A 23,932-nucleotide genomic window follows, 5' to 3' on the forward strand; every position below is an offset into this window, starting at 1 on the left:
GCCTGGAAAATCCCATGGACGGAGGAGCCTACTAGGCTACAGTCCATGGGGTCTGAAGAGTTGGACACGACTGAGCGACTTCACTTTCACTTTTCACTTTCATGCATTGGAGAAGGAAATGGCAACCCACTCCAGTGTTCTTGCTTGGAGAATCCCGGGGACAGAGGAGCCTGGTGGGCTGCCGTCTATGGGGTCGCACAGAGTCGGACATGACTGATGCGACTTAGCACACTGCAGTAAATGCCCAGTAGGGTCCAGTGTGTTCTTTTTGTGCTTCTTCCTCCCGAGGGCTGCTCCAGATCGGCTTCTACTGCTTGTCTGTGTACCCACAGAGAAGGTAGCCCCACTGGGGCAATACCTTCCCAAATTCCTATTGTTTGCACTTTGCAGATGAATGGGCTAAACTTCTCATTTTTTCCCTACAGTCCTCAACACTCATGTGAGTGCTTAGGAGCACTAGTCAGTATCTTTGATTCTCTTAACTCTCCTTTCTGGATGTTCAGGTCTCTACCTCCTCACACAATTTTATAAAATCTACTTTCAATATAAATTCTTTGTCTCATAACACAAACTTCCGTTTCTCTGCCTGAAACTTGACTAGCAGTAATGTATAACTACATTTTAAAAAATGGTGTGATAACTTTTTTCTCAGTGTAAAACATTGCTTTGAGATTGAATGTTTATTTCCCCAAGACAGCCTGGCCTGTACTCTACTTGCATAAATTTTACAAGCTAGTTTTCTGCTGCTTCTAGTTTTAAACTTTAACCGTGTTTCTGATGACAAGGAATGCTGCAAAAATACTCTTAATTCAACAGAGTTATGATCACCAAATAATTTTTATCCATTCTACAGTGTTTCAGAATTACCAGCTGATTTTTAAACACAGAGTAGATACAGATGCTAATGGTGGTTAATCTGGTATGTTTCTTATAGCAAACTGATAACTTCGTGGTTTTTTTTAAGTGCATCATTTAGTCCACTTATAATTACTGTTAATACTGATATATGTTGGAAAAGGGCTTGGCAACCCACTGCATTGTTCTTGGTTGGAGAATCCCATGGACAAAGGAGCTTGAAAGACTCCAGTCACGAGTTCACAAAGAGTTGGACACGACTGAAGCGACTGAGCACTGATATATCTGGGTTTATTTCTAGTGTCTTATTTTTGTTCTCTGCCTTTTCTGTTTCTTTTTTCCTTGTTTATGCCTTTTGTGTGTGTGTGTTTATTTCCCCTGGACTTTTTTTTTAAATTCATTTCCCCCACTCTACCATTTTGGAATTCATACACACTTGCCTTTTTTCCCCCACTAAGCTTTAGAAATTTAAACATGCATACTTAACAAAGTTTTGAGTTAAAAGGATTTAAATTTGCTTTTGCCAAGTGCCTTGAGGCACTACCAAACTAGGACCTCTTTAAACTGAATTCTTAGCTCTAGGTTTTTTTTCCCACATAGGAAGTGTAAATTCAGGGCAGAAGTTCTGGCTTGTAGTTATTGAATTCTTAGGGGAGATTTTTCTTCCCTCCACCTGACACCAAGGTAGAAAAAGGTAACTTAGCTAGCTGTCTCTTTGGATTTCAGATGCAGTCATCATTTTGCAAACTTCTGTTAGAAGCCACCTTCCCTGGGGGCTCAGATGGTAAAGCGTCTGCTTACAACGCGGGAGACCTGGGTTCAATCCCTGGGTCGGGAAGCTCTTCTGGTGAAGGAAATGGCAACCCACTCCAGTACTTTTGCCTGGGAAATCCCATGGAAGGAGGTGGCTAGTAGGCTACAGTCCACGGGGTCACAAAGAGTCGGATATGACTGAGCGACTTCACTTTCACTTTCCTCTTAGAATCCCCTCCTTGGGTGGGGCCTCTTCTTTATCTCCTGCCTTCAGTGTCCTGTTCTGGCTCCCACCCCTTACCCTAAGTTTACCAGGAGCTAGAATAGATTCACTCATTCTGAACATGTGTATTTACTCATTATGAAAATTCTTTACATTTTGCCATTTGGGGGTTACTTTTAAGCTGTGTGTGAGGGAGTAGCATTTTCCCGTTTAACCTGATTTTTTTTAGGTTGACTTGAGAACCAGTCAGCATTAACAAGAGAAAGGTTCACTTAGTGGTGTTTCATGCTGAAAAATCTAAAGGACCCAGAGCCTCCATCCCAGATAGATGGGAACTAAAGATCCTTTATTGCCAGTTCAAAATAAGAGGAGGCAGGAGACAGGGAAAGACTTGGGAGAAGGGATGAATAGAGGGAAAGAGATGGTGGGGAGGTGGAATCTGTAATACGATAGGATAAAAGACTCCATGGGAGAAGTAAATAAATGTTTTGCTCTATACTCTGGGCTCTTTTTTATTCAGGGTTTTTCTGGTTTTCTTTTTGGTGATGGATTCAGCTGATATACTAGCTCACATTAAAACATGATCAAGGAGTTTTATACATGTAACATCAGAAATAATGTTCAGTTCAGTTGCTCAGTTGTGTCCCACTCTTTGCGACCCCATGAATTGCAGCACGTGTTTAAAAGTCCATAGACAGTAGCTCCAGTCTTTATAGACATTCTTTTAATTTTCTTGGCCCTCAGTTTCCTCAATTGTAGAATGTGGCCAGTTGAGAATTATTTTGAGGATTGTTTGAGTTGAACATATTTGTACACTGTGAAATTTTGTACAGATAGCAACATTTTATATTATGCTTCTCATTTTATTGTACCTTAGGAGCTTCTGGGGCTCCTGGAAATAAAGAACTTCCTTCAGAATTCTACTTGATGGGTCAGTGATGGTTAAAACTTTTGTTACCATGTTTTAAGTCAACACCTTTCAGGGCAAAAAAGAAACTTTGGACACTTTAAAAGAATGTTTTTCTTTTCCTCTTATTAAAGTACAAAGCCTTATGTATGTTGACAGGTGGATTTTATAATTCTCATAATTCCAGGGACATAAAGGTGCTATTACTTGGCAAAATCAGATCAGCCTCTCTAATTGCAAGAGCTCTCTCCAGAAGTACTTCTTCAAAATCAGTAAATGATTGAAAGTCCTCTCCAGAACATGCTCTAACTATCCCAAATGAATTAATAAGGATGCAAAAATAGTCTAAGAAATGCTCAAAACTAAATTTATCTGCAATGTACAGAGAATGACACTCAGAATTAACAATTCTGTCTTGAGGGAGTCTGGCAGAAATTGGGTATGACCTGAGACATGTAGGAAGTAGCAGAGACAAGATCACTGGGGGCTTCCCTGATGGTTCAGTGGTAAGGAACCCGCCTGCTAATGCAGGAGACATGAGTTCAGTCCCTGGGTTGGGAAGACCCCCTGGAGAGGAAATGGCAACCCACTCTAGTATTCTTGCCTGGGAAATCCCATGAACAGAGGAGCCTGGCAAGCTACGGTCCATGGGGCCGCAAAGAGTCGGACGTGACTTAGCGACTAAACAACCCTAAATAAAGCTAAGCTCTGATTTATTTCCTATAACAACATCAACAAAAAATGTATATTAAAAAAATTTTAACAGATCATTGGAAGGCAGTAGAGCACAGCCGGGTTCTAGGACTCTGAAGTCTAACAGACCTGGTTCCAGTCACTTCTGAGCTGTGTGATCTCTGCTTCTCCCTGTAAAATGGGGATAATAATACGCTATCAATTGTGAAATGATAAAATGAGCTCAAGCATATAGAGTGTTTAGCATAGTGCTTCACATAAAGGGCTCAAAACATTTTGGCTGTCATCATCTTCATCATCTATAATTTAGAACAATTCTGTGGAGTGCTATATTGAATAAATTGAGTAGTTGTTAACATAATTTGCCAGTTATTTTTATCCCAAATAGCCAGACAATAACTGTATTTATTTTTCAGGTGCTCTTTAGTAATAATTGATGTTTGTAACAATGACCACCTCCCATTTTCTCTCCTACCCAGGTACTGTAAAATTTAGAATTGTGAAAGAAAGTTTAAATTTTGGAGATTACATGATATTGTGATATAATAGTAAGGGAACAGAATAAGGATCAGAACCAGGTTTCAGTAGTAACTACTTCATACAGATCTGTGACCTTGGGTAATCCATTTAACCATTCCTCACATGTGTTCCTGTTTTGAAGAATAAAGAGTAATATAGGATCCATGGGACTTCCCTGGTAGTCCAATGATTAAGAATATGCCTTCCAAAGCAGGGGATATGGGTTCAGCCCCTGGTTGGGCAAGTAAGCCTGTGGAGCAACTAGAGAGCCTGTGCACCACAACTAAAGAAAGTCCAAGCGCTGCAAGGAAGACCCTGCGCAGCCAGACCTTTTTAAGAAAAAGAGTAATAAAGGATCCAGATTGCTAATGTATGTATGATGGAATAGGGTTTTCTTCCCTACCACTTCTTTCCATTTTCTAGAATGTTGCATTCTAAAAGCTACATTAATAGACGGGTCAGGAGTTTTTTGTTAATTTATTTTCCCAAATAAAATTCACCATTTCTTCTATAAAAGGGTGTGTTTAAAACAGTATTACTTAATGCAGTGAAGGAGAAAAAGTATCAGTGCAATGAGGAAAGATCTAATTGAATTAGATATTCTCTCTGGGGGTCAGACCCCCATGAGGAGTTTCCCCCCCTGCCTCAAGCATACTCAAGTTTTGAAAACTGCTCATTATCAAAAGTAGAACCAGTTGGAGCAAAGAAAGACTGACAACTTCCTTTGGAAGCAAGACCCAGGAAGAACTGGAGCTGAGACTTTCCTGGAAGGAAGAAGTGAGTGTATCAAAAGGACGAAGGGACTGCGTATGTCTATAGAGCAGCACTGTCCAACAGTAACATAATGTAAGGCACACATGCGATCCACATATGTAATTTAAAGTGTTCTGGTAGCATACTAAAACAGCAAAAAGAGGGACTTCCCTGTGGTCCAGTGCCTAATACGCCAAGCTCCCAATGCAGGGGGCCCAGGTTCAATCCCTGGTCATATCCCACATGCCTCAACCAAGAGCGTGCATTGCTGTTGTTTTAGTCGCTAAGTTGTGTCTGACTCTTTGCGACCCCATGGACTGCAGCCCGCCAGGCTCCTCTGTCCATGGGGTTCTCCAGGCAAGAATCCTGGAATGGGCTGCTATTTCCTCCTCCAGGGGATTTTCCTGACCCAGGGCTCGAACCCACATCTCCTGCATTGGCAGGCGGGTTCTCTACTGCTGAGCTACCAGGGAATCCCCAAGAACTTGAAACCTACAACTAAAAAAAGATTCCATGTGCCGCAACTAGAAAATCCTGCATCCCCCAGGAAAGACGGAAGATCCCACATGCCGCAATAAGATCCAGTGCAGCCAAGTGAATAAATAAATATTTTTTAAAAAGTAAAAAGCAACAGGTGAAATTAATTTTTGTAATATGTTTTATATAACCCATTATCAATAGTTATTAACTATTAATAATTTTATATTTTTTATATCAAGCCTTCAATATATATTTTATTCTTCCAATACATCTCAATTCAGACTTGCCATATATCAAATGCTCACTCTTCACATATGGTTAGTGGCTAATGTGTTGAACAACACATATGGAAGGTGTGAAGGAGACTGTCTGAGATTCTCTGGTGACATTGGCATTATCACATGCTGTTCCCCCAGAGTCTAGAACTAAGACTCCATGGCTGTGAATGGAGCTTAGAAGCAACTTGAATAGAGTAAAATACTCTCCGCTGGCTGGTGGACTTGTGGACTTTGTGTGGTTTGGATGACATGGCCTGAAAATGAAGCTGCAATTGAACATTCTTTGCAATTTTGTATGTATATTAAATTGTGTAACATTAAGACTGTGAAAGTGCTGCACTCAGTATGCCAGCAAATTTGGAAAACTCAGCAGTGGCCACAGGACTGGAAAAGGTTAGTTTCATTCCAATCCCAAAAAAAGGCAATGCCAAAGAATGCTTAAAGTACCTCACAGTTGCACTCATCTCATACGCTAGTAAAGTAATGCTCAAAATTCTCCAAGCCAGGCTTCAGCAATACATGAACCATGAACTTCCAGATGTTCAAGCTGGTTTTAGAAAAGGCAGAGGAACCCGGAGATCAAATTGCCAACATCTGCTGGATCATGGAAAAAGCAAGAGAGTTCCAGAAAAACATCTATTTCTGCTTTATTGACTATGCCAAAGCCTTTGACTGTGTGGATCACAATAAACTGTGGAAAATTCTGAAAGAGATGGGAATAGCAGACCACCCGACCTGCCTCTTGAGAAACCTGTATACAGGTCAGGAAGCAACAGTTAGAACTGGACATGGAACAACAGACTGGTTCCAGATAGGAAAAGGAGTATGTCAAGGCTGTATACTGTCAGCCTGCTTATTTAACTTATATGCAGAGTACATCATGAGAAACACTGGGCTGGAAGAAGCACAAGCTGAAATCAAGATTGCTGGGAGGAATATCAATAACCTCAGATATGCAGATGACACCACCTTTACAGCAGAAAGTGAAGAGGAACTAAAAGGTCTCTTGATGATAGTGAAAGAGGAGAGTGAAAAATTTGGCTTAAAGCTCAACGTTCAGAAAACGAAGATCATGGCATCTGGTCCCATCACTTCATGGGAAATAGATGGGGAAACAGTGGAAACAGTGCTGACTTTATTTTGGGGGGCTCCAAAATCACTGCAGATGGTGACTGCAGCCATGAAATTAAAAGACGCTTACTCCTTGGAAGGAAAGTTATGACCAACCTAGACAGCATATTAAAAAGCAGAGACATTACTTTGCCAACAAAGGTTTGTCTAGTCAAGGCTATGGTTTTTCCACTGGTCATGTATGAATGTGAGAGTTGGACTATAAAGAAAGCTGAGCACCGAAGAATTGATGCTTTTGAACTGTGGTGTTGGAGAAGACTCCTGAGAGTCCCTTGGACTGCAAGGAGATCCAACCAGTCCATCCTAAAGGAGATCAGTCCTGGGTGTTCTTTGGAAGGACTGATGCTAAAGCTGAAACTCCAGTACTTTGGCCACCTCATGCGAAGATTTGACTCATTGGAAACGACTCTGATGCTGAGAGGGATTGGGGGCAAGAGGAGAAGGGGATGACAGAGGACGACAGAGGATGAGATGGCTGGATGGCATCACCGACTTGATGGACATGAATTTGGGTGGACTCCGGGAGTTGGTGATGGACAGGGAGGCCTGGTGTGCTACGATTCATGGGGTTGCAAGGAGTCGGACACTACTGAGTGACTGAACTGAACTGAAGACTGCTTTATTATAGAGTAAGGGCTTCTCAGGTGGCACTAGTGGTAAAGAACCTGCCTGCAATACAGGAGACTTAAGAGACACAGGTTCAATCCCTGGGTCGGGAACATACCCTGGAGAAGGAAATGGCAACCCACTTCAGTATTCTTGCCTGGGGAATCCCATGGACAGAGGAGCCTGGTGGGCTACAGTTCATGGGGTCACAAAGAGTTGGACCTGACTGAAATGACTTATTGCACATGCTCACTATATTATAGACCACCTTCTCTTCCATTATATGGTGTATTCGTCTGCTCAGGTTGCCATAACAAAATCTTGTAAACTGGGTAACTTAACAGGAATTTTATTTTCTCACAGTTCTGGAGGTTGAGAATTCCAAGGTCAAGATGCCAGGAAAGTAGATTTCATTCTGAGGACTCTTGGCTTATAAGTAGTTGCCATCTCGCTTTATGGTCAGGTGGCCTTTCTTTGATATGTGTACTTGGAGAGAGAGAGCGAGAGGAGATTTCTCTCTTCCTCCTCTTATAAAGCCACCTATTGGCTTAGGGCTCTACCCTTATGACTTCATGTAACCTTAATTATCTCCCTATCTCCACAGTCACAGTAGGGGTAGGACTTTAATATAAAAATGTGGACACAATCCAGCCTCGTTAATTAAGCAGACAAGGACTTGGCTAACAACCATTAGCCTGGCCAACAACATTTTTTTAAAAGGTGGGAAGGTTCAGGCTTGGGAGCTCTGAAACAGAGAATGAAGGAGCTTCCTATTGTCACTCTTGCTGGGACACTCTCCTGGACTCTTGTCCCTATTGCCTCTGAATTTGTGTATCTAGGCCTCACATCTCTTCCCTCATCAAAATATGTTCCATGAGATGCCTTGCTTTTCCCATTTTCTTGCAAATTGAGGCCTTTCACAGATTTCTGATGGTTGATTGGAGCTTCTGTCGCATCTGTGGGCCCTCACTGGGAAAGAGCCTGAGAAATCAAGGGTCAGTCTTCTACCTTGGGGAGATAAATCCACAAGGTGGGAGATTCTCCAGACACTGAAAGTATTCAAAATATGCTGGGCAGCCAGAAAATATAAATGTCCTTCACTGGCACTGAGTTCTATTGTTGCTTGAAAAAAAAATCCAGTTCAGGAGACATAAATTTAACTCAAAAACAACTTTGTTTGTTAGAATTTGTTTCAAAAGCAACTGTTAAATTGTCTGCTTTCAAATTTACTTTTCTTTATACCTGAATACCTGACCTTGCTTCTAACCTTTTCAGTTGCATCATATTTTTACATCCTGGTAAATAATAGCCAAAATCTACTGGCTGGAGTATGATTGTGTCAGGGGCTTGTATTCCCTTGGCTGGGAGGTGGAGTGAGTGAACAATGATGCTTCACTTATGGAAAAGGTATAAGAATAAGGAATAAGTGTGAGCCCATTATGTTGCATCATATTTTTACATCCTGGTAAATAATAGCCAAAATCTACTGGCTGGAGTATGATTGTGTCAGGGGCTTGTATTCCCTTGGCTGGGAGGTGGAGTGAGTGAACAAGGATGCTTCACTTATGGAAAAGGTATAAGAATAAGGAATAAGTGTGAGCCCATTATTGAAAAAACAGCATGGGTGTGAAATAGTAGGCCACCTCGGAGCTTCTCACCTATTGTGTGTGCTGCTGATACTGTTAAGTCACTTCAGTCGTGTCCGACTCTGTGCGACCCCATAGATGGCAGCCCACTAGGCTCCCCCATCCCTGGGATTCTCCAGGCAAGAATACTGGAGTGGGTTGCCATTTCCTTCTCCAATGCTTGAAAGTGAAAAGTGAAAGTGAAGTCGATCAGTCATGTCCGACTCTTAGCAACCCCATGGACTGCAGCCTACCAGGCTCCTCCGTCCATGGGATTTTCCAGGCAAGAGTACTGGAGTGGGGTGCCATTGCCTTCTCCAATGGTCCCTAACTGGAACCCAAATATTATTCAGCAATGGAATGGATAAACTATGGATACTCACAACAGTGGGATGCTATATAGTGACAGGAATGAATCCTACAGCGACATGGATGAATCCTACAAATATAATGTTGAGATAAAGAAGCCAGACTCTTGCATACATATCATGAGAGTCCATCATATATAATCCACGCATACAGAGTCCCCAAACAGTCAAAACTAACCTATGTTGTTACAAGGCAGGATTAGTGGCACACTTGATGGTTGGGAGGATCCTGATGAGAAGAGAGGTCTTCTGGGAAGCTGGTCATGCTGGATGCTGGTTACAGCTTTGCTCACTGCTTAGAATTCTTAGAGCTGTGCCCTCAAGACTTGTGCTGTTTTCTGTGTATTATACTTCCATAAAAAGCTAAGTTTTGAAAAACTTAAGGAGAATTTCCTTTGGTGTCACCACCTGTGGCTTTGGGGAAGAAATGAACTCTTCACAAATGCTGCTTTCCCCCAGAACATCAAATCTGCAGTCCACATGCTTTCGGTCCACAGCTTGTTTCTCTCAAGGATAAAAGTTAACCACACGTTTCATTCTCTTTTGCCCTCCGGAGTATTTAGTAACTTGACTTTTCCTACTGTAATAACTGTAATCCGAATCTTGTTCACTAACCTCTCAGGAAAGGAGGTGGTGGGGTGGAATGTATACATGCCAATTCCACATTTCATTTCCTTTGCTTCGGCAGGATGGCTTTGCCTGTACGCACAATGAGTCTGTGCACACCCACACTGCTTCTGCCCTTGGTTGTACACCAGGTAGCGACACCCTTGGTGTGGTCCTTTTCTTTTTGAAGCGTTCAGATGGGCAAGCTCTCTCCTTTTCTAATCCCACAGAGGAAAAACAACATGATGCCAACAAATATATCTGTGATCAAAATTAAATTTGTGTTCTTGGTAAGACTCAGGATAAAGCCACTGACTGTCTCATAAAAGATTATCTAAGTTAGTTTTCCAAATAAGCAGCCAAGTTTGTCTCATGATCAGAATTACTATATTCCCAAAGCTAAAGACAGGATGAAACTGAGGAACAGTGTGCTCAACTACAGAGGCAAATTTCTGCAAGATGTGGAACTTCTTCAGAGTTAAGGTTAATGGTAATATTCATGACACTTCACCCATTACCTACTTCTATTTCTATCTGTTTGACTTAATATTCCCTGTGTGTGCTTAGTCACGCAGTCGTGTCAGACTCTTTGGGACCCCATGTACTGTAGCCTGCCAGGATCATCTGTCCATGGGAATTCTCCAGGCAAAAATACTGGAGTGGGTTGCCATGCCCTCCCTCCAGGGGATCTTTGCAACCCAGGGATCAAACCCAGGTCTCCTACATTGCAGGCAGATTCTTTACCATCTGAGCCATCAGAGAAGCCCTGATATTCCCTTTATTGGGGTATTTGTTTATATAAAAAATTCTTGAGAATTTCCTGGTGGTCCAGTGGTTAAGACTCCATGCTTTCAATGCAAGGGGAGTGGGTTCAATCCCCTGGCCGGGAACTAAAATCCCACATACTGAGCAGTGCAGCCAAAAAAAAAAAAAAATTATCTCATGAAACAGACAAATTAATATAATGTTGCTCACACAAAATAATGAGATACAAAATCTGGGGAAATGATCCCTTGACCTACATTTTAGACAACAGTGGGAAGAAAAGAAAAAAATGAGATAATGATTTTTTAAAAAAGAAAGAAAACAATGAAAGACCTTATATCTTCTTCCAAAGGACAAAACCCACTGGCTTAGAAAGTACTCTAACGGTTGAGAGATCTTTGTGCCTCAGTTTCTTCATCTATAACTAGGTGAAGTGAAGTTGCTCAGTCGTGTCCGACTCTTTGCGACCCCATGGACTATAGCCTACCAGGCTCCTCTGTCCGTGGGATTCTCCAGGCAAGAGTACTGGAGTGGGTTGCCATTTCCTTCCCCAGGGGATCTTCCTGACTCAGGGATCAAACCCTGGTCTCCTGCATTCCAGGCAGATGCTTTAACCTCTGAGCCTCCAGGGCTATAACTTGGTAAGGTATTATGAATGAGATAATGCACATAGAGGGCATGACAATTAGTGTAAATAATCAGTATTACTATGACGACTATCATCATTTGAAATTATATGTGTTTATTTTTTATTTATTTTTGAATTTTCTGTCTCTCCCAATAAAAAATAAGCTCCATGATGCTGGAATCTTACCTGTGTACTACACACAGGCATTTGCTGAATGTGTCTCAATTTCAGCAATAAGTAAAGGAAGGATGAGATTTCTCAAAGAATTTAAGGTCAATGGAATTTTCCCCTAATAAACTCTAAAGCTGACGCTGTTACCCCAAAACTGTTTGCTTCTTGGTGAGTGTCCACCCAAGAGATACAACCAAGCCAAAGAGGAAGAGAGAGAAGGATTTTTTACTTGCAGCAAATAAGAACACCAGGGATCATTTCCAAAGCAGTGTCTCCCTGAACAGCAAAATTGGGGAATTTTTTAGCTAAGGGTACATGCGTATTGGTGAAGGCGCTTGAGCAGAGGAGAATTCAGCATTGAATTGGGGCAGAGGTCCACAGAGTCTAGACTTTAATTGATTGAAGTTATGAGGGTCAGCAAAGTTCAACATCACCATTCCATCCTCCATCTGGGTGGGGGCCTTTGTGCGTGCAGAACTCAGATAGGTGTCAGGTTGCTATGTATCTCCCTTGAGGAGGAACTAGGATTCTGTTTTATCACTGAACTACTGTTTTTTGACTACTTTTGTTTTGTTTCTGCATTTCCTCAAGATCACTAATTAGAGAGACCTATTCAAGGGCACGCATTGTGGCCAGACTTAGAGCACAAGATGGCTTCGGGCCCAAAATAGCTTATCTTATATCAAGAAAGCCACGCCTGGCTCTCTTTCTCTGAGGTGGGGGGGTCTACCCTATATGCTTACAGCATTGCTTCAATTTTCAGCACTTGGGGACATTTTGGAGCGCATCTACCAGGACAAATACATGATGACAATATAGGTATAAACACCAAGACAACTGCAGAAGTATTTTAATCCAAGTCCATGGACAACATATTATGTGACGCAGCATTGTGAGGGTTAAAAAAGACGAACAGCATGATTTATCTTATTCAAACTTTTAGGCAAGTCAAGGCTTTTGTAGGCTTATTAAAATTAATACAGTGTCTAAGTCAAGTTATACAGTGCTATGAAGTTTTGACTGTTTTTTTTTAATTTAATGATGGAAACTTTTTATTTTTTTTAAGAATATTTTTTATTTATTTTTGGCTGCATTGGATGTAAGCTGTGGCATATGGGATCTTTGTTACAGTGTTTGGGCTCCAGAGCAAATCCAATCTTAGTTACCTGACCAGGGATCTAACCCATGTCCCTTGCATTTGAAGGCAGGTTCTTAACCATTGGACTTTGACCAGTCTTGATTAAAATGATAGTTGAAACTAGAGGTCAACTTTAAGAATCCAAAGCATTTAAGTTAGCAATATAATAAAGGTTCATGAATATTGACATATAGTTACCAGAAAAATCTGGTCCCACCACTTCATAGGACATAGATGGGGAAACAGTGGAAACAGTGTCAGACTTTTTTGGGGGGGCTCCAAAATCACTGCAGATGGTGACTGCAGCCATGAAATTAAAAGACGTTGACTCCTTGGAAGGAAAGTTATTACCAACCTAAATAGCATATTAAAAAGCAGAGATATTACTTTGCCAACAAAGGTCCATCTAGTCAAGGCTATGGTTTTTCCACTGGTCATGTATGGATGTGAGAGTTGGACTGTGAAGAAAGCTGAGCACCAAAGAATTGATGCTTTTGAACTGTGGTGTGGGAGAAGACTCTTGAGAGTCCCTTGGACTACAAGGAGATTCAACCAGTCCATCCTAAAGGACACCAGTCCTGGGTGTTCATTGGAAAGACTGATGCTGAGGCTGAAACTCCAATACTTTGGCCACCTCATGCGAAGACTTGACTCATTGGAAAAGACCCTGATGCTGGGAGGGACTGGGGGCAGGAGGAGAAGGGGACGACAGAGGATGAGATGGCTGGATGGCATCACCAACTCAATGCACGTGAGTTTGGGTGAACTCTGGGAGTTGGTGATGGACAGGGAGGCCAGGCGTGCTGTGATTCATGGGGTTGCAAAGAGTCGGACACGACTGAGCAACTGAACTGAACTGAACCAGAAAAATTAGAGTTAAATCTTTAGGTGTTTTAGATCATAAAAACTGGATTACTGCTAAAATCTACTTACAAGGAAAGGATAAAAACTTTACAGTAATATTCAGATTTCTGAGTAATCTTGAGGTTATAAATATTTATGGAGTAGCATTTTTTAATGTTTAACTACATAATGTTTTAATCTATGTTTGTCATAGAAAGTTAAATTTGCTTACCATTCTTGTGATAATTTAATCACTATGACCTCACTAATCTGGCTGTACTTTCTCAATTATCATAAAAGACTTGATTCTCTTAAAATTGGTAACATACTAATTTATTTCCCCTTGAATTAGTTATGTTGTAGTGAAACTGAGAAGAACCCTGTGGTGCCTTTCAGTATTCCTGTTTCTCATTTGTAGGAAAAGGCTTAGTTGCTCAGTGGTGTCTGACTCTCTGCCACCCCATGGACTGCAGCCCGCCAAGCTCCTCTGTCCATGGGGATTCTCCAGGCAAGAATAATGGATTGGGTTGCTATTCCCTTTCCAGGGGATCTTCCCAACTCAGAGATAGAATCCAATCTCCCACAATGCAGGCACATTCTTTACATTCTGAGCCACCAGAGAAGCCCAGGAAAAAGGCTACAGCCTCTGTCCATGGGATTCTCCAGGCAAGATGACTAGAGTGGATTGTCATGGAGTGGTTGTCATGCCCTCCGCCAGGGGATCTTCCTGACCCAGGAATTGAACCTGTGTCTCTTACTTGTCCTGCATTAACAGGTGGGTTATTTACCACTGGCACCACCCAGGAAGCTCCAGGATATACATAACAATGTATCTCTTCAGATATATACAATAGGACATACATAACAATATAGCGCTTTGTTCTTTTACAGGAACTAAGGCCCCCACCAGGTGAAAGAAGGTAACTGCATCCTGGGCTGGTTGGAACCAAAAGGCTGATGATTGAGATTCATGGCACATCACTCCGTTTCCTTACCATCAACCAGTCAGAGAAAGGTCACAACCCTGTAGACTTTTCTCCAAATTTTGCCCATAAAAACTCTTCCTTGAAACCCTTCCGAGAGTTTGAGCTTACTGATCATGGACCACCTGTTGCCCTTGTTTGGCCCTGCAAATAAATCTGCTCTAAATGCTGATGTTTTGATTTGTTAGGATTCACAATGCATCAGGCACATGAACTTGGGTTCAACAACAGTAGTGACCTCTGAGAGGCAGCGGTGACCAGTGACATGAAGCAAGATCTTAATTCCCTGCCCAGGAATTGAACCTGGGTAGCCTGGATGGAAACACAGGAATCCTAGTCACCAGACTAGCAAGGGCTAGAGACTAGAAGCTAATTTTCACTGGCTCTTATTCCCAGTGAAAAATTCATTTCTCACAGAGGCAAAAACTGTAAATGCAGGTACAAAGCTTATTATTAGACACAGCATTACAACAAGAGGGAGAGCACACAAAGAAACAGTTTGTTCAGTTAAGAGAGGAGCAAGGCAGAGATGCACACACTTGGAGAGAAAGGGCGCGGGCGTCCCCGAGTGAGGAGAAGGGCAGTAAAGAGGCAGTTAAGTCATTTATACAGGATAGTTCTTTGCTTGCTGCTAAGTCACTTCAGTCGTGTCCGACTCTGTGCAACCCCACAGACGACAGCCCACCAGGCTCCCCCATCCCTGGGATTCTCCAGGCAAGAACACTGGAGTGGGTTGCCATTTCCTTCTCCAATGCATGAAAGTGAAAAGGGAAAGTGAAGTCGCTCAGTCGTGTCTGACTCCTAGTGACCCCATGGACTGCAGCCTACCAGGCTCCTCCATCCATGGGATTTCCCAGGCAAGAGTACTGGAGTGGGATGCCACTTTGGCTAATTGTCTGGTTTCTTTTTCCACACCTGACCTGCCCTAGGACCCTCCCCAACATGCGTGTGCAACTTTCCAAGATGGATTTCAGCCCAGAGGCCTATGGAATCACATATGCTGGGGTTTGCCCCTCCTTTTTATCCCCCAGGAGTCTTTCTGAGCATGTGAAATGTCTCCCTTGCCCCATGGAGAGGAAATACATGACCTCTTGATCCTTTACTCAAACAATGCTTAGCCCCTCTCTGCTCCTGTCATGACTGTTATCTGAAGGTGTGCATAGGAGACAAAGTCTGACTATTTACCCTGTTTCAGTTGTTATTTCCATTTCGGAGAGCAAACAGGAGGCTGGTTGTAAACGTCTAAACTGGAGCTCACCTATTCCTGCCTCAGTAGCACTATAGTCAAATGACTCATTAATTTTAAAATCATGTATTCCATTCGATTAATTTATTTGTGTCAGGCACTGTTTTACCCCTGGGAACCAGCAATGGGCAAAACACAAGACTCCAGCATCATGATGCTTATTTTTCATTCTGAGAGACAGAAAATTATAATAAATGCATAGGTAATTTCAAGTATATACAGGCATTTTGAAGAAAAGCATACAGGGCAAAGGGGTAGAGAATAAACAAGCCTATTATAGCATCGGGAGGAAGAAATTTTCCTCTGCATTTTGAGAATAGACTATTTCCGCCATACCAGTAAATAAAGGATATCACAGTCATCAGCGATTGCAATCACTACTGATTGCAGTCACCATCAGTGGTGAGCTGGTGAGCCCTGAGGAATCGCAGGATTCCTCAGGACATACAGGACATTGTATGAACCTATAGGACACTGGTCCCAGATAGCTGAGGCATGTATCAAGGGCATGATTTCAGTGAGCACAGACTCTTGCATCTTCCCATACACAGACAGGTGCTAAATGAGGTATCTTGTATCCCTTTAATTAACAATAATCTTTTTTTTTTTTTTAAACCAACAACTCAGTTTTTAATTTCATCATTTCTTGCATTTGAAGTACTCTTCGATGACATCCTTGGCCTGAGATTCTTTGCCATAGTCCTTAACCACCAAACAACTGCAACCAAACCACTTTATGGGGTTTTCCCTCTCTGTCAATTTTACAGAGGCCTACCCATTCCCTTAGTTTCTTGTTGTCATCAACCTTAATCAGGTTGATTTGATGCTCAGCACAAAGGGCCTCCACCAACTTGACATACATGGGCTCATCACGGTTGGATGCAAGCACACGTAGATGGGCTTGGCGCTTGTCTAAAGCTTTCACAGCTTCGCCAGTTCCACGTGCTAAGCCATCGTGGATGAGTGCAGTCTTCAGCACCTCTTGCAGAGCAGTATTAATGTCTATTACACCTCCAGCAGCAATGCCTTCCTCGGCCACGGCAGTGGGTTACCGGGGGAGCCCAATCTTGAATGCACCCGAGCCTCCACCTCCGCACGGCTCCGCAGCAGCAGGGAAAGAGAGCAACAATAATCTTTTGATGTTCAAACTACCTGCCCTTTGTAGCAAAACTATATAACCTGATTCTCCCCTCACCTCCTCGGAGCAGTTCTCTCCAAGTTACTTGAGATGCTGCTTCCCTGGCTTGAAGTCCTAAAAATTCCTGCGGAATAAAACATAACTCTCAATATTTTTTAAGTCTACACCTTCTAAGTTCTAGTTGGTCTAAGAGTTAAACTTACATCAGATGGATTACAGGATAAAATCAAACAAAAGTTCAACAACATGTATACATAGGAGAGACCCAGGAAAACTGAGTAACTCTCCAAAATGGTCAACTTGAATACCACCTTCAGTTAAAGAAAAAAGAGGATGTTAGGGGTGATAGTTTGGGACTTCCAAGGGGAGGAAGGCAACTGAAAAGGAGACAAAAACAGCAGACGTTTGGTAAACAAATGTTTGATGGGTCAGCAAACAATGGGACACAGGGGAATTTTAGCAGACTTTGCTAGGTTCCTCTGAGTCTACACATCTAGTTTGTACTATGGTTATCTATGGTGGTATCACCCTTGGCAGACACGTCTTCCATATTCTTTTAAATAGGTCGGGGAAAGGTCAAAGGTAATGAGTCTTTGACCTTAAAAAAAATCAGCCTAAACTAAAAGAAACTCACTTTGGGGTGGAAAATCTTGCTCCCATACTATAGCTAGGGCGGTCAAGGCAGGTGTCGCTCTTTTGAGCTAAGACCTGAGAGCATGTCAGATAAACATCACAGTTAATGCTTGGTGAATATTGTTGATTGCTTTCTCCCTGGGACCACACTGACTCCTATTTACTTGTCTGTACACCTGCTCTACCCACATAAATCCTGAGCATGTAAGTCTTATATTACAGACAGGAGTCCCAGGTTCAGAGGTTAGTAAGGCAAGTTCTGATTCTGTGGGTACTTGCCCTCATGGTAATGGCTACACAGCGGTGTTGTGACATACTGTGGAACAGGTTCTGAGAGCACTGAGGACAAATTAGCCTAGTCTTGGGCTTATCCAATAAGGCTCAGAAGGAGAGGCTCAGAAGGCCATCGTCCTTCCTTCCCATCTTCCATCCTGTTCCAACAGCGTGGCCCAGGATCTGAGCCCAGAAAAAAGGAGAGTAGGCAGAGCCTCCCAAAGCTGTCACTTCTGCCCAAGTTTTCATGGGCTGTTAAGAAGCAAATAATTCACGTGTAGACATCCAAGCAAAGTGCCACAGTAGAAGCAAGGAAGACAGTTCAGTTCAGTTGCTCAGTCGTGTCCGACTCTTTGTGACCCCGTGGACTGCAGCATGCCAGGTCTCCCTGTCCATCACCAACTCTCAGACCTTACTCAAACTCATGTCCATCGAGTCAGGACACAATTTAAGTGACTGAACCACCGCAACCATGTTAGTCAGGGATGTTTTCACCTAAAAGTGTAGGCAAAATGTGGCTTCTTGGTTTAAAAGACTTATATAACTAAAAAACACGAGATAATTCAGTCTATTAATGATTTCAGTTCAGTTCAGTCGCTCAGAAGTGTCCAACTCTTTTGAGACCCCTTGGACTGCAGCATGCCAGACTCCCCTGTTCATCACCAACTCCCGGAGCTTGCTGAAACATGTCCATCAAGCTGGTGATGCCATCCAACCACCTCATCCTCTGTTGACCCCTTTCCTCCTGTCTTAAATCTTTCCCAGCATCAGGGTCTTTTCAAAGGAGTCAGTTCTTCGCATCAGGTGGCCAAAGTATTAGAGTTTCAGCTTCAGCATCAGTCCTTCCTAAGAATATTCAGGACTGATTTCCTTTAGGATTGAATGGTTTGATCTCCTTGCATTCCAAGGGACTCTCAAGAGTCTTCTCCAATACCACAGTGCAAAAGCATCAATTCTTCAGCGCTCAGCTTTCTTTATAGTCCAACTCTCACATCCATACATAACTACTGGAAAAACTATAGCTTTGACTAGATGCACCTTTGTTGGCAAAGTAATGTCTCTGCTTTTTAATATGCTGTCTATGTTGGTCATAGTTTTTCCTCCAAGGAGTAAGCGTCTTGTAAGTTCATGGCTGCAGTCACCATCTGCAATGACTTTGGAGCTCCCCAAAATAAGGTCGATCACTGTTTCCGTTGTTTCCCCATCTATTTACCATTAAGTGATGGGACCGTATGCCATGATCTTAGTTTTCTGAATGTTGAGTTTCAATCCAACTTTTTTACTCTCCTCTTTCACTTTCATCAAGAGGCTCTTTAGCTATTCTTCTCTTTCTGCCATAAGTGTAGTGTCATCTGCATATCTGAGGTTACTGATATTTCTCCCGGCAATCTTGATTCCAGCTTGATTCCAGACATTCAAACAAAGCGCCACAGTAGAAGCGCGGAAGACAGGGAAGACGCCACACTTCCAGCGCAGCCACGCCCTCCCCAAGTGGTCAGGGTCTGGCAAGGTCTCGCGATTGGTCCTGCTCGCGCACGCCACTTCCGCTGTCTCCGCAGCTAGGTCTCTAAATGATGTTACCATTTCCGGGTTCGCTGAAGCCGCCTGAGGCGGCGCAAGGGTCGGTGTTCGGTAGTGTCCGGTCTATGGAGTCAGTTGGTGGCGGCGGCGGCGCGGAGGCAGCAGGCGGTGTCCAAGTGGGGGCCTTTGCCCCGCCAGGATGTTACCGGGCTTGGCCGCCGCCGCTGCGGCCCACAGATGTAGCTGGTCTTCCCTGTGCCGGCTCCGTCTGCGCTGCAGGGCGGCGGCCCGGGGCTCCAGCGACCGCCAGGGTGAGTGTCCCGCGCCGACCACTGACTCCGCGGAAGCCGGACTTGAAGACAAGGCCGGGCTCGGAGCCGGGTGCCTCGCCTCGGGCAGTACGCCGCCTTGCCCTTCCCCAGCCAAAGAACCTTCCTTTTGGCCCTCCGTCTTCGCAGTTCAGGCTACCCACCTGCCGTGGCCCCTACAGGCCTCCTTGATCTGGTCTCGCGTACAGTTCTAGCACGGCTCCCGCGGGAACTTGGGGCAGTTCGCGGTCCCGGTGGCATCCATGAAACCGACTACTTCGTTTCAGATGAAAGGTTACGTGAGCATCTTAGTGCATGGCGGTGACGGCCCGTCTCCTCCCCCAGTCAGTAGGAAATTGCTGACTCCAAGTTCCAGGGTGTTTTAAGCTCACCGCCTTACCTTTATTGAGCACTTGTGACTCAGTGGATTTTCCTACCGTACTGCTTTTCTCATATGCCCAGCTTGTTTTATTAAATTTTCTGAGAGGAAGTTGGGAGTTACTACTTAACATTTACGAATAATTATTTAATATGAGACTCTGACAGTCCCGCAAGTAATTGAATGAACTCAGTTCGTTCGGTTGAAGACTCTTTGGTGAAGAAATGTTTACTGTTTTACTGTTTTTATAATTCTTATCCAACAATCTTTTCTGACTCAAATTTCAATTGGCAGTTTGCAAAATATCATTGAACTTGCAAGTCTGAGTCAAGCTTACCTCCGTTTTTGCCATACCAATAGTCCCTTGCAGGCCGAGAGGAACAATGAGGGAGAGACAGAATCAAATCCACCTCTAACCTAATCCCCCAGATTCTTGCGGGTGAAAAGAGAATTTAAAGAAACATTTCCCCAAAGTTTATGTTTGAAAAATCTTGTAGCATGTTTGTGACTTTGCAATAAAAGTTGGAAGTTGTAGTCATTCAAGTTTCTAAGTAACATAAGCTTTAGAAACTCTTTACAGTGCAGTTATTTTGGAATATGGTCCTATTTTTGATTTGTAATAAATGTAGAAACTGGCTCTTAAAATTTCAGAAGGGTTAATTTTAACAGAGCTGTTTTGGAGACTTTTCGGTAGTGATAAAAACGTGTAACTGTGGAGTTTTCCTGTAATGGGAAATACACCTGATTCTCTTGTGAACAAGATGAATCATCTAGTTCTACCATACTCCAAAATCCTCAGCTAAGCTTTCTAGCACGATTGCTTCTGTTGACCAAGTAGTTTCGGCGTTTCACACTCAAATTAGGTGGAGTGGCTGTTCGTTGTTGCTTGGTCGCTAAGTCATGTCCCACTCTGCAGCCCAGAGGACTGTAGCGCAATTTAGTCTAAACTGCCTTTAAGTGTTGGCAAAAGGAGGTGAAATAGTGTAATTTGTAATTCATTATTCTCTGTTGAAATTTATGTGCTCTTCTCTCATCCCTCTGTGATAAGAATCGCCTGTCTTCACCAGTCACGATGACTGCAAAGTTGTTTACAGTATTTATTACCAAAAATGAAAATGTGTTCTCATACTTAAAAATAGTAGATTGAAAAATAACCTTGTTGGTGAAAATTTAGTTTCAATAATACCTAAACAGTTTTTAAAAGGGCGACCATAATTGTTATAAAACTTCAAAAGGATTATTTAGAAAAAGTACTAATCAAGTTGGTTGGACCTAAGAAAGAAATACTGGAAGAACTGTTGGAGAGAAATTTCTAAAAATAAATGTTTTTACTTTGTCAAGAAATAAAGTTTAGTTTGTGCTTCTGAAAGCCCTGTGTAAATTTAAAAAGAGTAGTAGAGGAAGAATCTTAAGGGAAACAACTGCTTCTTGCTGCTGCTGCTGCTGCTAAGTTGCTTCAGTCGTGTCCAACTCTGTGTGACCCCATAGACGGCAGCCCACCAGGCTCCTCTGTCCCTGGGATTCTCCAGACAAGAACACTGGAGTGGGTTGCCATTTCCTTCTCCAATGCGTCCATGCATGCTCAGGCGCTTCAGTCGTGTCCGACTCTTTGCAACCCTATGGACAGCAGCCCATCAGGCTTCTCTGTCCACGGGATTCTCTAGGCAAGAATATAGGAGTGGGTTGCCATTTCCTTCTCCAAACTGCTTCTTATGCATGCTCAAAGATGAGAAATGCTGGTGGGTCAAATTAACACTGTAAACATTTAAAGGCAACAAGGAAAACAATATTCGAGGGCAGTTCTGTCCAAAAGAAATATAATGTGTATCATGTATGTAATTTTGATAGCCGTATTTTAAAAAGTAAAAACAGATGAAATTAATTGTTAATATAGTTTATCCAGTATATTCAAAGTATTTCAATATTATGATCAGTATAAAAATTGTTGAGGTATTTTACTTTATCTTTTTGAACTGTTTCTGGAGTCCAGTGTGTATTTTACACTTGCAGCATGTGTTCAGACTATCCACATTTAAGGTACTCAGTGAACAGTGACTACTGGGCAGTGCAGTTATAGAATTAGTATTCCTAATTTATAAAGAATTTTTACAAGCCAAAGGCCATTCCAGTAGAAAAATGGGCAAAGGAGATGAATGCATTCATAAGGGCATTCGAGTGACCAATAAAAATGCAAAAATGTTCCATATTTACTAATAAGTATAGAAATATAAATCTAAAGGGTTTACTACTAATTGCTTTCACATTAGCTAAGTTTTTCATAGTGATACTCCATATTGAGGGTGCAGGAAAGCAGAAACTCTTACTACTGACTGGGACATGTAGTTAGTTGGTCAGTGTTTTGGAGGTCAGTTATTCCTTGTACTAAAAAGAACCTTAAAGGTCTGTGCCTTCTCACCCAGCAGTTCTACTTAAAGGGATTTGCTTTCAAGAAATAACCAGATACATACTAAAGTGTGCACACAAGTTTATTATTAATAGTACTAAATAGGTAACACAGTTATGAAGAGTATATTACAGTTATGAAAAGTATATGGTATAATAAATACACCATATTATGGTATATTTATTAAGGGCTGGTGATAGATGCAGCTGTTAAAAAAATATAATTTAGAAGAATATTTAGTGACTTGGGAAAATGTTCTTGATGTATATGTCTCACCTGTTTTTCATGTATTTGTACCTTGCCTCATTGACAAGGATTTGAAGTGGGGGGATAATCCAAGATTAATAAAAGTATAGTTTTTACATAAAAAGATAGAAATTAACCTTTGTATTTTTAGATTTTGGTCTGTAACGTGCTGGTACTACCACATGAAAAGTAGAGTGGGGATTGAATCCCTTAAATAAGCAACAGGAACATTAACAGTTGTAAAAGACCGTTTTGGCAGAGTGGCAGCAGGATTCTGTGTAGTTCAGGTTAGTGATAAGGTTGCCTGTGGAGTGAGGTTAGCCACAGCATGTGTTTCATGTGTAGGATTTTTGTGAGTGAGGATCATTCAGGAAGAGGTATCAGGATTGTAGCTGCTGATTGTGTTGTGCTGAACAAGACAGACTTTCCACCTTTTTTGGAAATGAGGAATGAGAAAACATACCTAAACATTGTAAAAGAAATAAGCCGAGTGGTAGTCTAGAAGCCTGCAGGGGCCCTTTTATCAGTTATGCTGGCCTGGGACTCCAGCTTTTCTAAGGAGGTGGTGACTGAGCCAAGTCATGACAAATGAAAATGAGCAAGCCAGGTGAAGATCTGGGGCAAAGAGCAATCCAGGCAGAGAAGACCAGACTTGTAGTATTCAGGAGCAGAAAGAAACATGCTTTGGCTGGAGTGTGGTTGGAAAGGGAGGGATGTGTGAAGTGAGATTTGAGAGGTATCAAGGAGACCCTGGTTCGATTCCTGGGTCAGGAAGGTCCGCTGGAGAAGGGATCGGCTACCTACTCCAATATACTTGGGCATCCCTGGTGGCTCAGTTGGTAAAGAATCCGCCTGCAATGCTGGATGCCTGGGTTGGGAAGATCCCCTGGAGAAGGGAAAGGCTACCCACTCCAGTATTCTGGCTTGGAGAAGTTCATGGACTATAATCCATGGGGTCGCAAGAGTCGGATATGACGGAGCAACTTTCACTTTCATAGCCTTTTGGGCCATAGGTTTAAGGGGCCAGAAAAGGAAATGTTTTAAAAATATCATTCTGACTACTGTTGGATTGGAAAGGGGAAAGGAATAAGGAGATCAGTAGAGGGTTATTAGAGTTAGCCACACAAAGAAGATTGTAGTTGGGCCATGGTACTTAGTAATGGAGATCAGTTCAGTCGCTCAGTATGTCTGACTCTTTGTAACCCCATGGACTGCAGCATGCCAAGCTTTACTGTACATCACCAGCTCCTGGAGCTTGCTTAAACTCATGTTCATTGAGTCAGTGATGCCATCCAACCATCTCATCCTCTGTCGTCCCCTTCTCCTTCTGCCTTCAGTCTTTCCCAGCATCAGGGTCTTTTCCAGTGAGTCAGTTCTTCACATCAGGTGGCCAAAGTATTGGAGTTTTGGCTTTAGCATCGGTCTTTCTGATGAATATTCTGAGAACCCCATGAACAGT

The 23,932-nt window shown here is 42.5% G+C and overlaps 1 protein-coding gene and 1 pseudogene across 2 annotated transcripts in view; one reads left to right on the top strand and one right to left on the bottom strand.

Annotated features, from left to right (window-relative positions):
• Positions 1 to 15,591: 15,591 nt before the first annotated feature.
• On the bottom strand, positions 15,592 to 16,616 carry LOC129657070 (40S ribosomal protein S12-like; annotated as a pseudogene).
• A 2,570-nt stretch (positions 16,617 to 19,186) lies between these two features.
• Positions 19,187 to 23,932, top strand: part of SLC30A9 (solute carrier family 30 member 9) — an 86,006-nt gene continuing 81,260 nt past the window's right edge. Inside the window, exon 1 of one of the 2 annotated variants that reach the window (XR_008717120.1) lies at positions 19,187 to 19,447. Coding sequence is in view for 1 of the 2 variants with exons in the window: in XM_055588431.1 (XP_055444406.1) it covers positions 19,336 to 19,447 (112 nt within the window). In the remaining variant the exon portion in view is untranslated. The remainder of the gene's footprint in view (positions 19,448 to 23,932) is intronic. The other variant, XM_055588431.1, reaches the window with a different exon arrangement.

Source organism: Bubalus kerabau, chromosome 7 (assembly GCF_029407905.1).
Source record: "Bubalus kerabau isolate K-KA32 ecotype Philippines breed swamp buffalo chromosome 7, PCC_UOA_SB_1v2, whole genome shotgun sequence".
In the NCBI taxonomy this organism is placed as follows: Eukaryota; Metazoa; Chordata; class Mammalia; order Artiodactyla; family Bovidae; genus Bubalus; species Bubalus kerabau.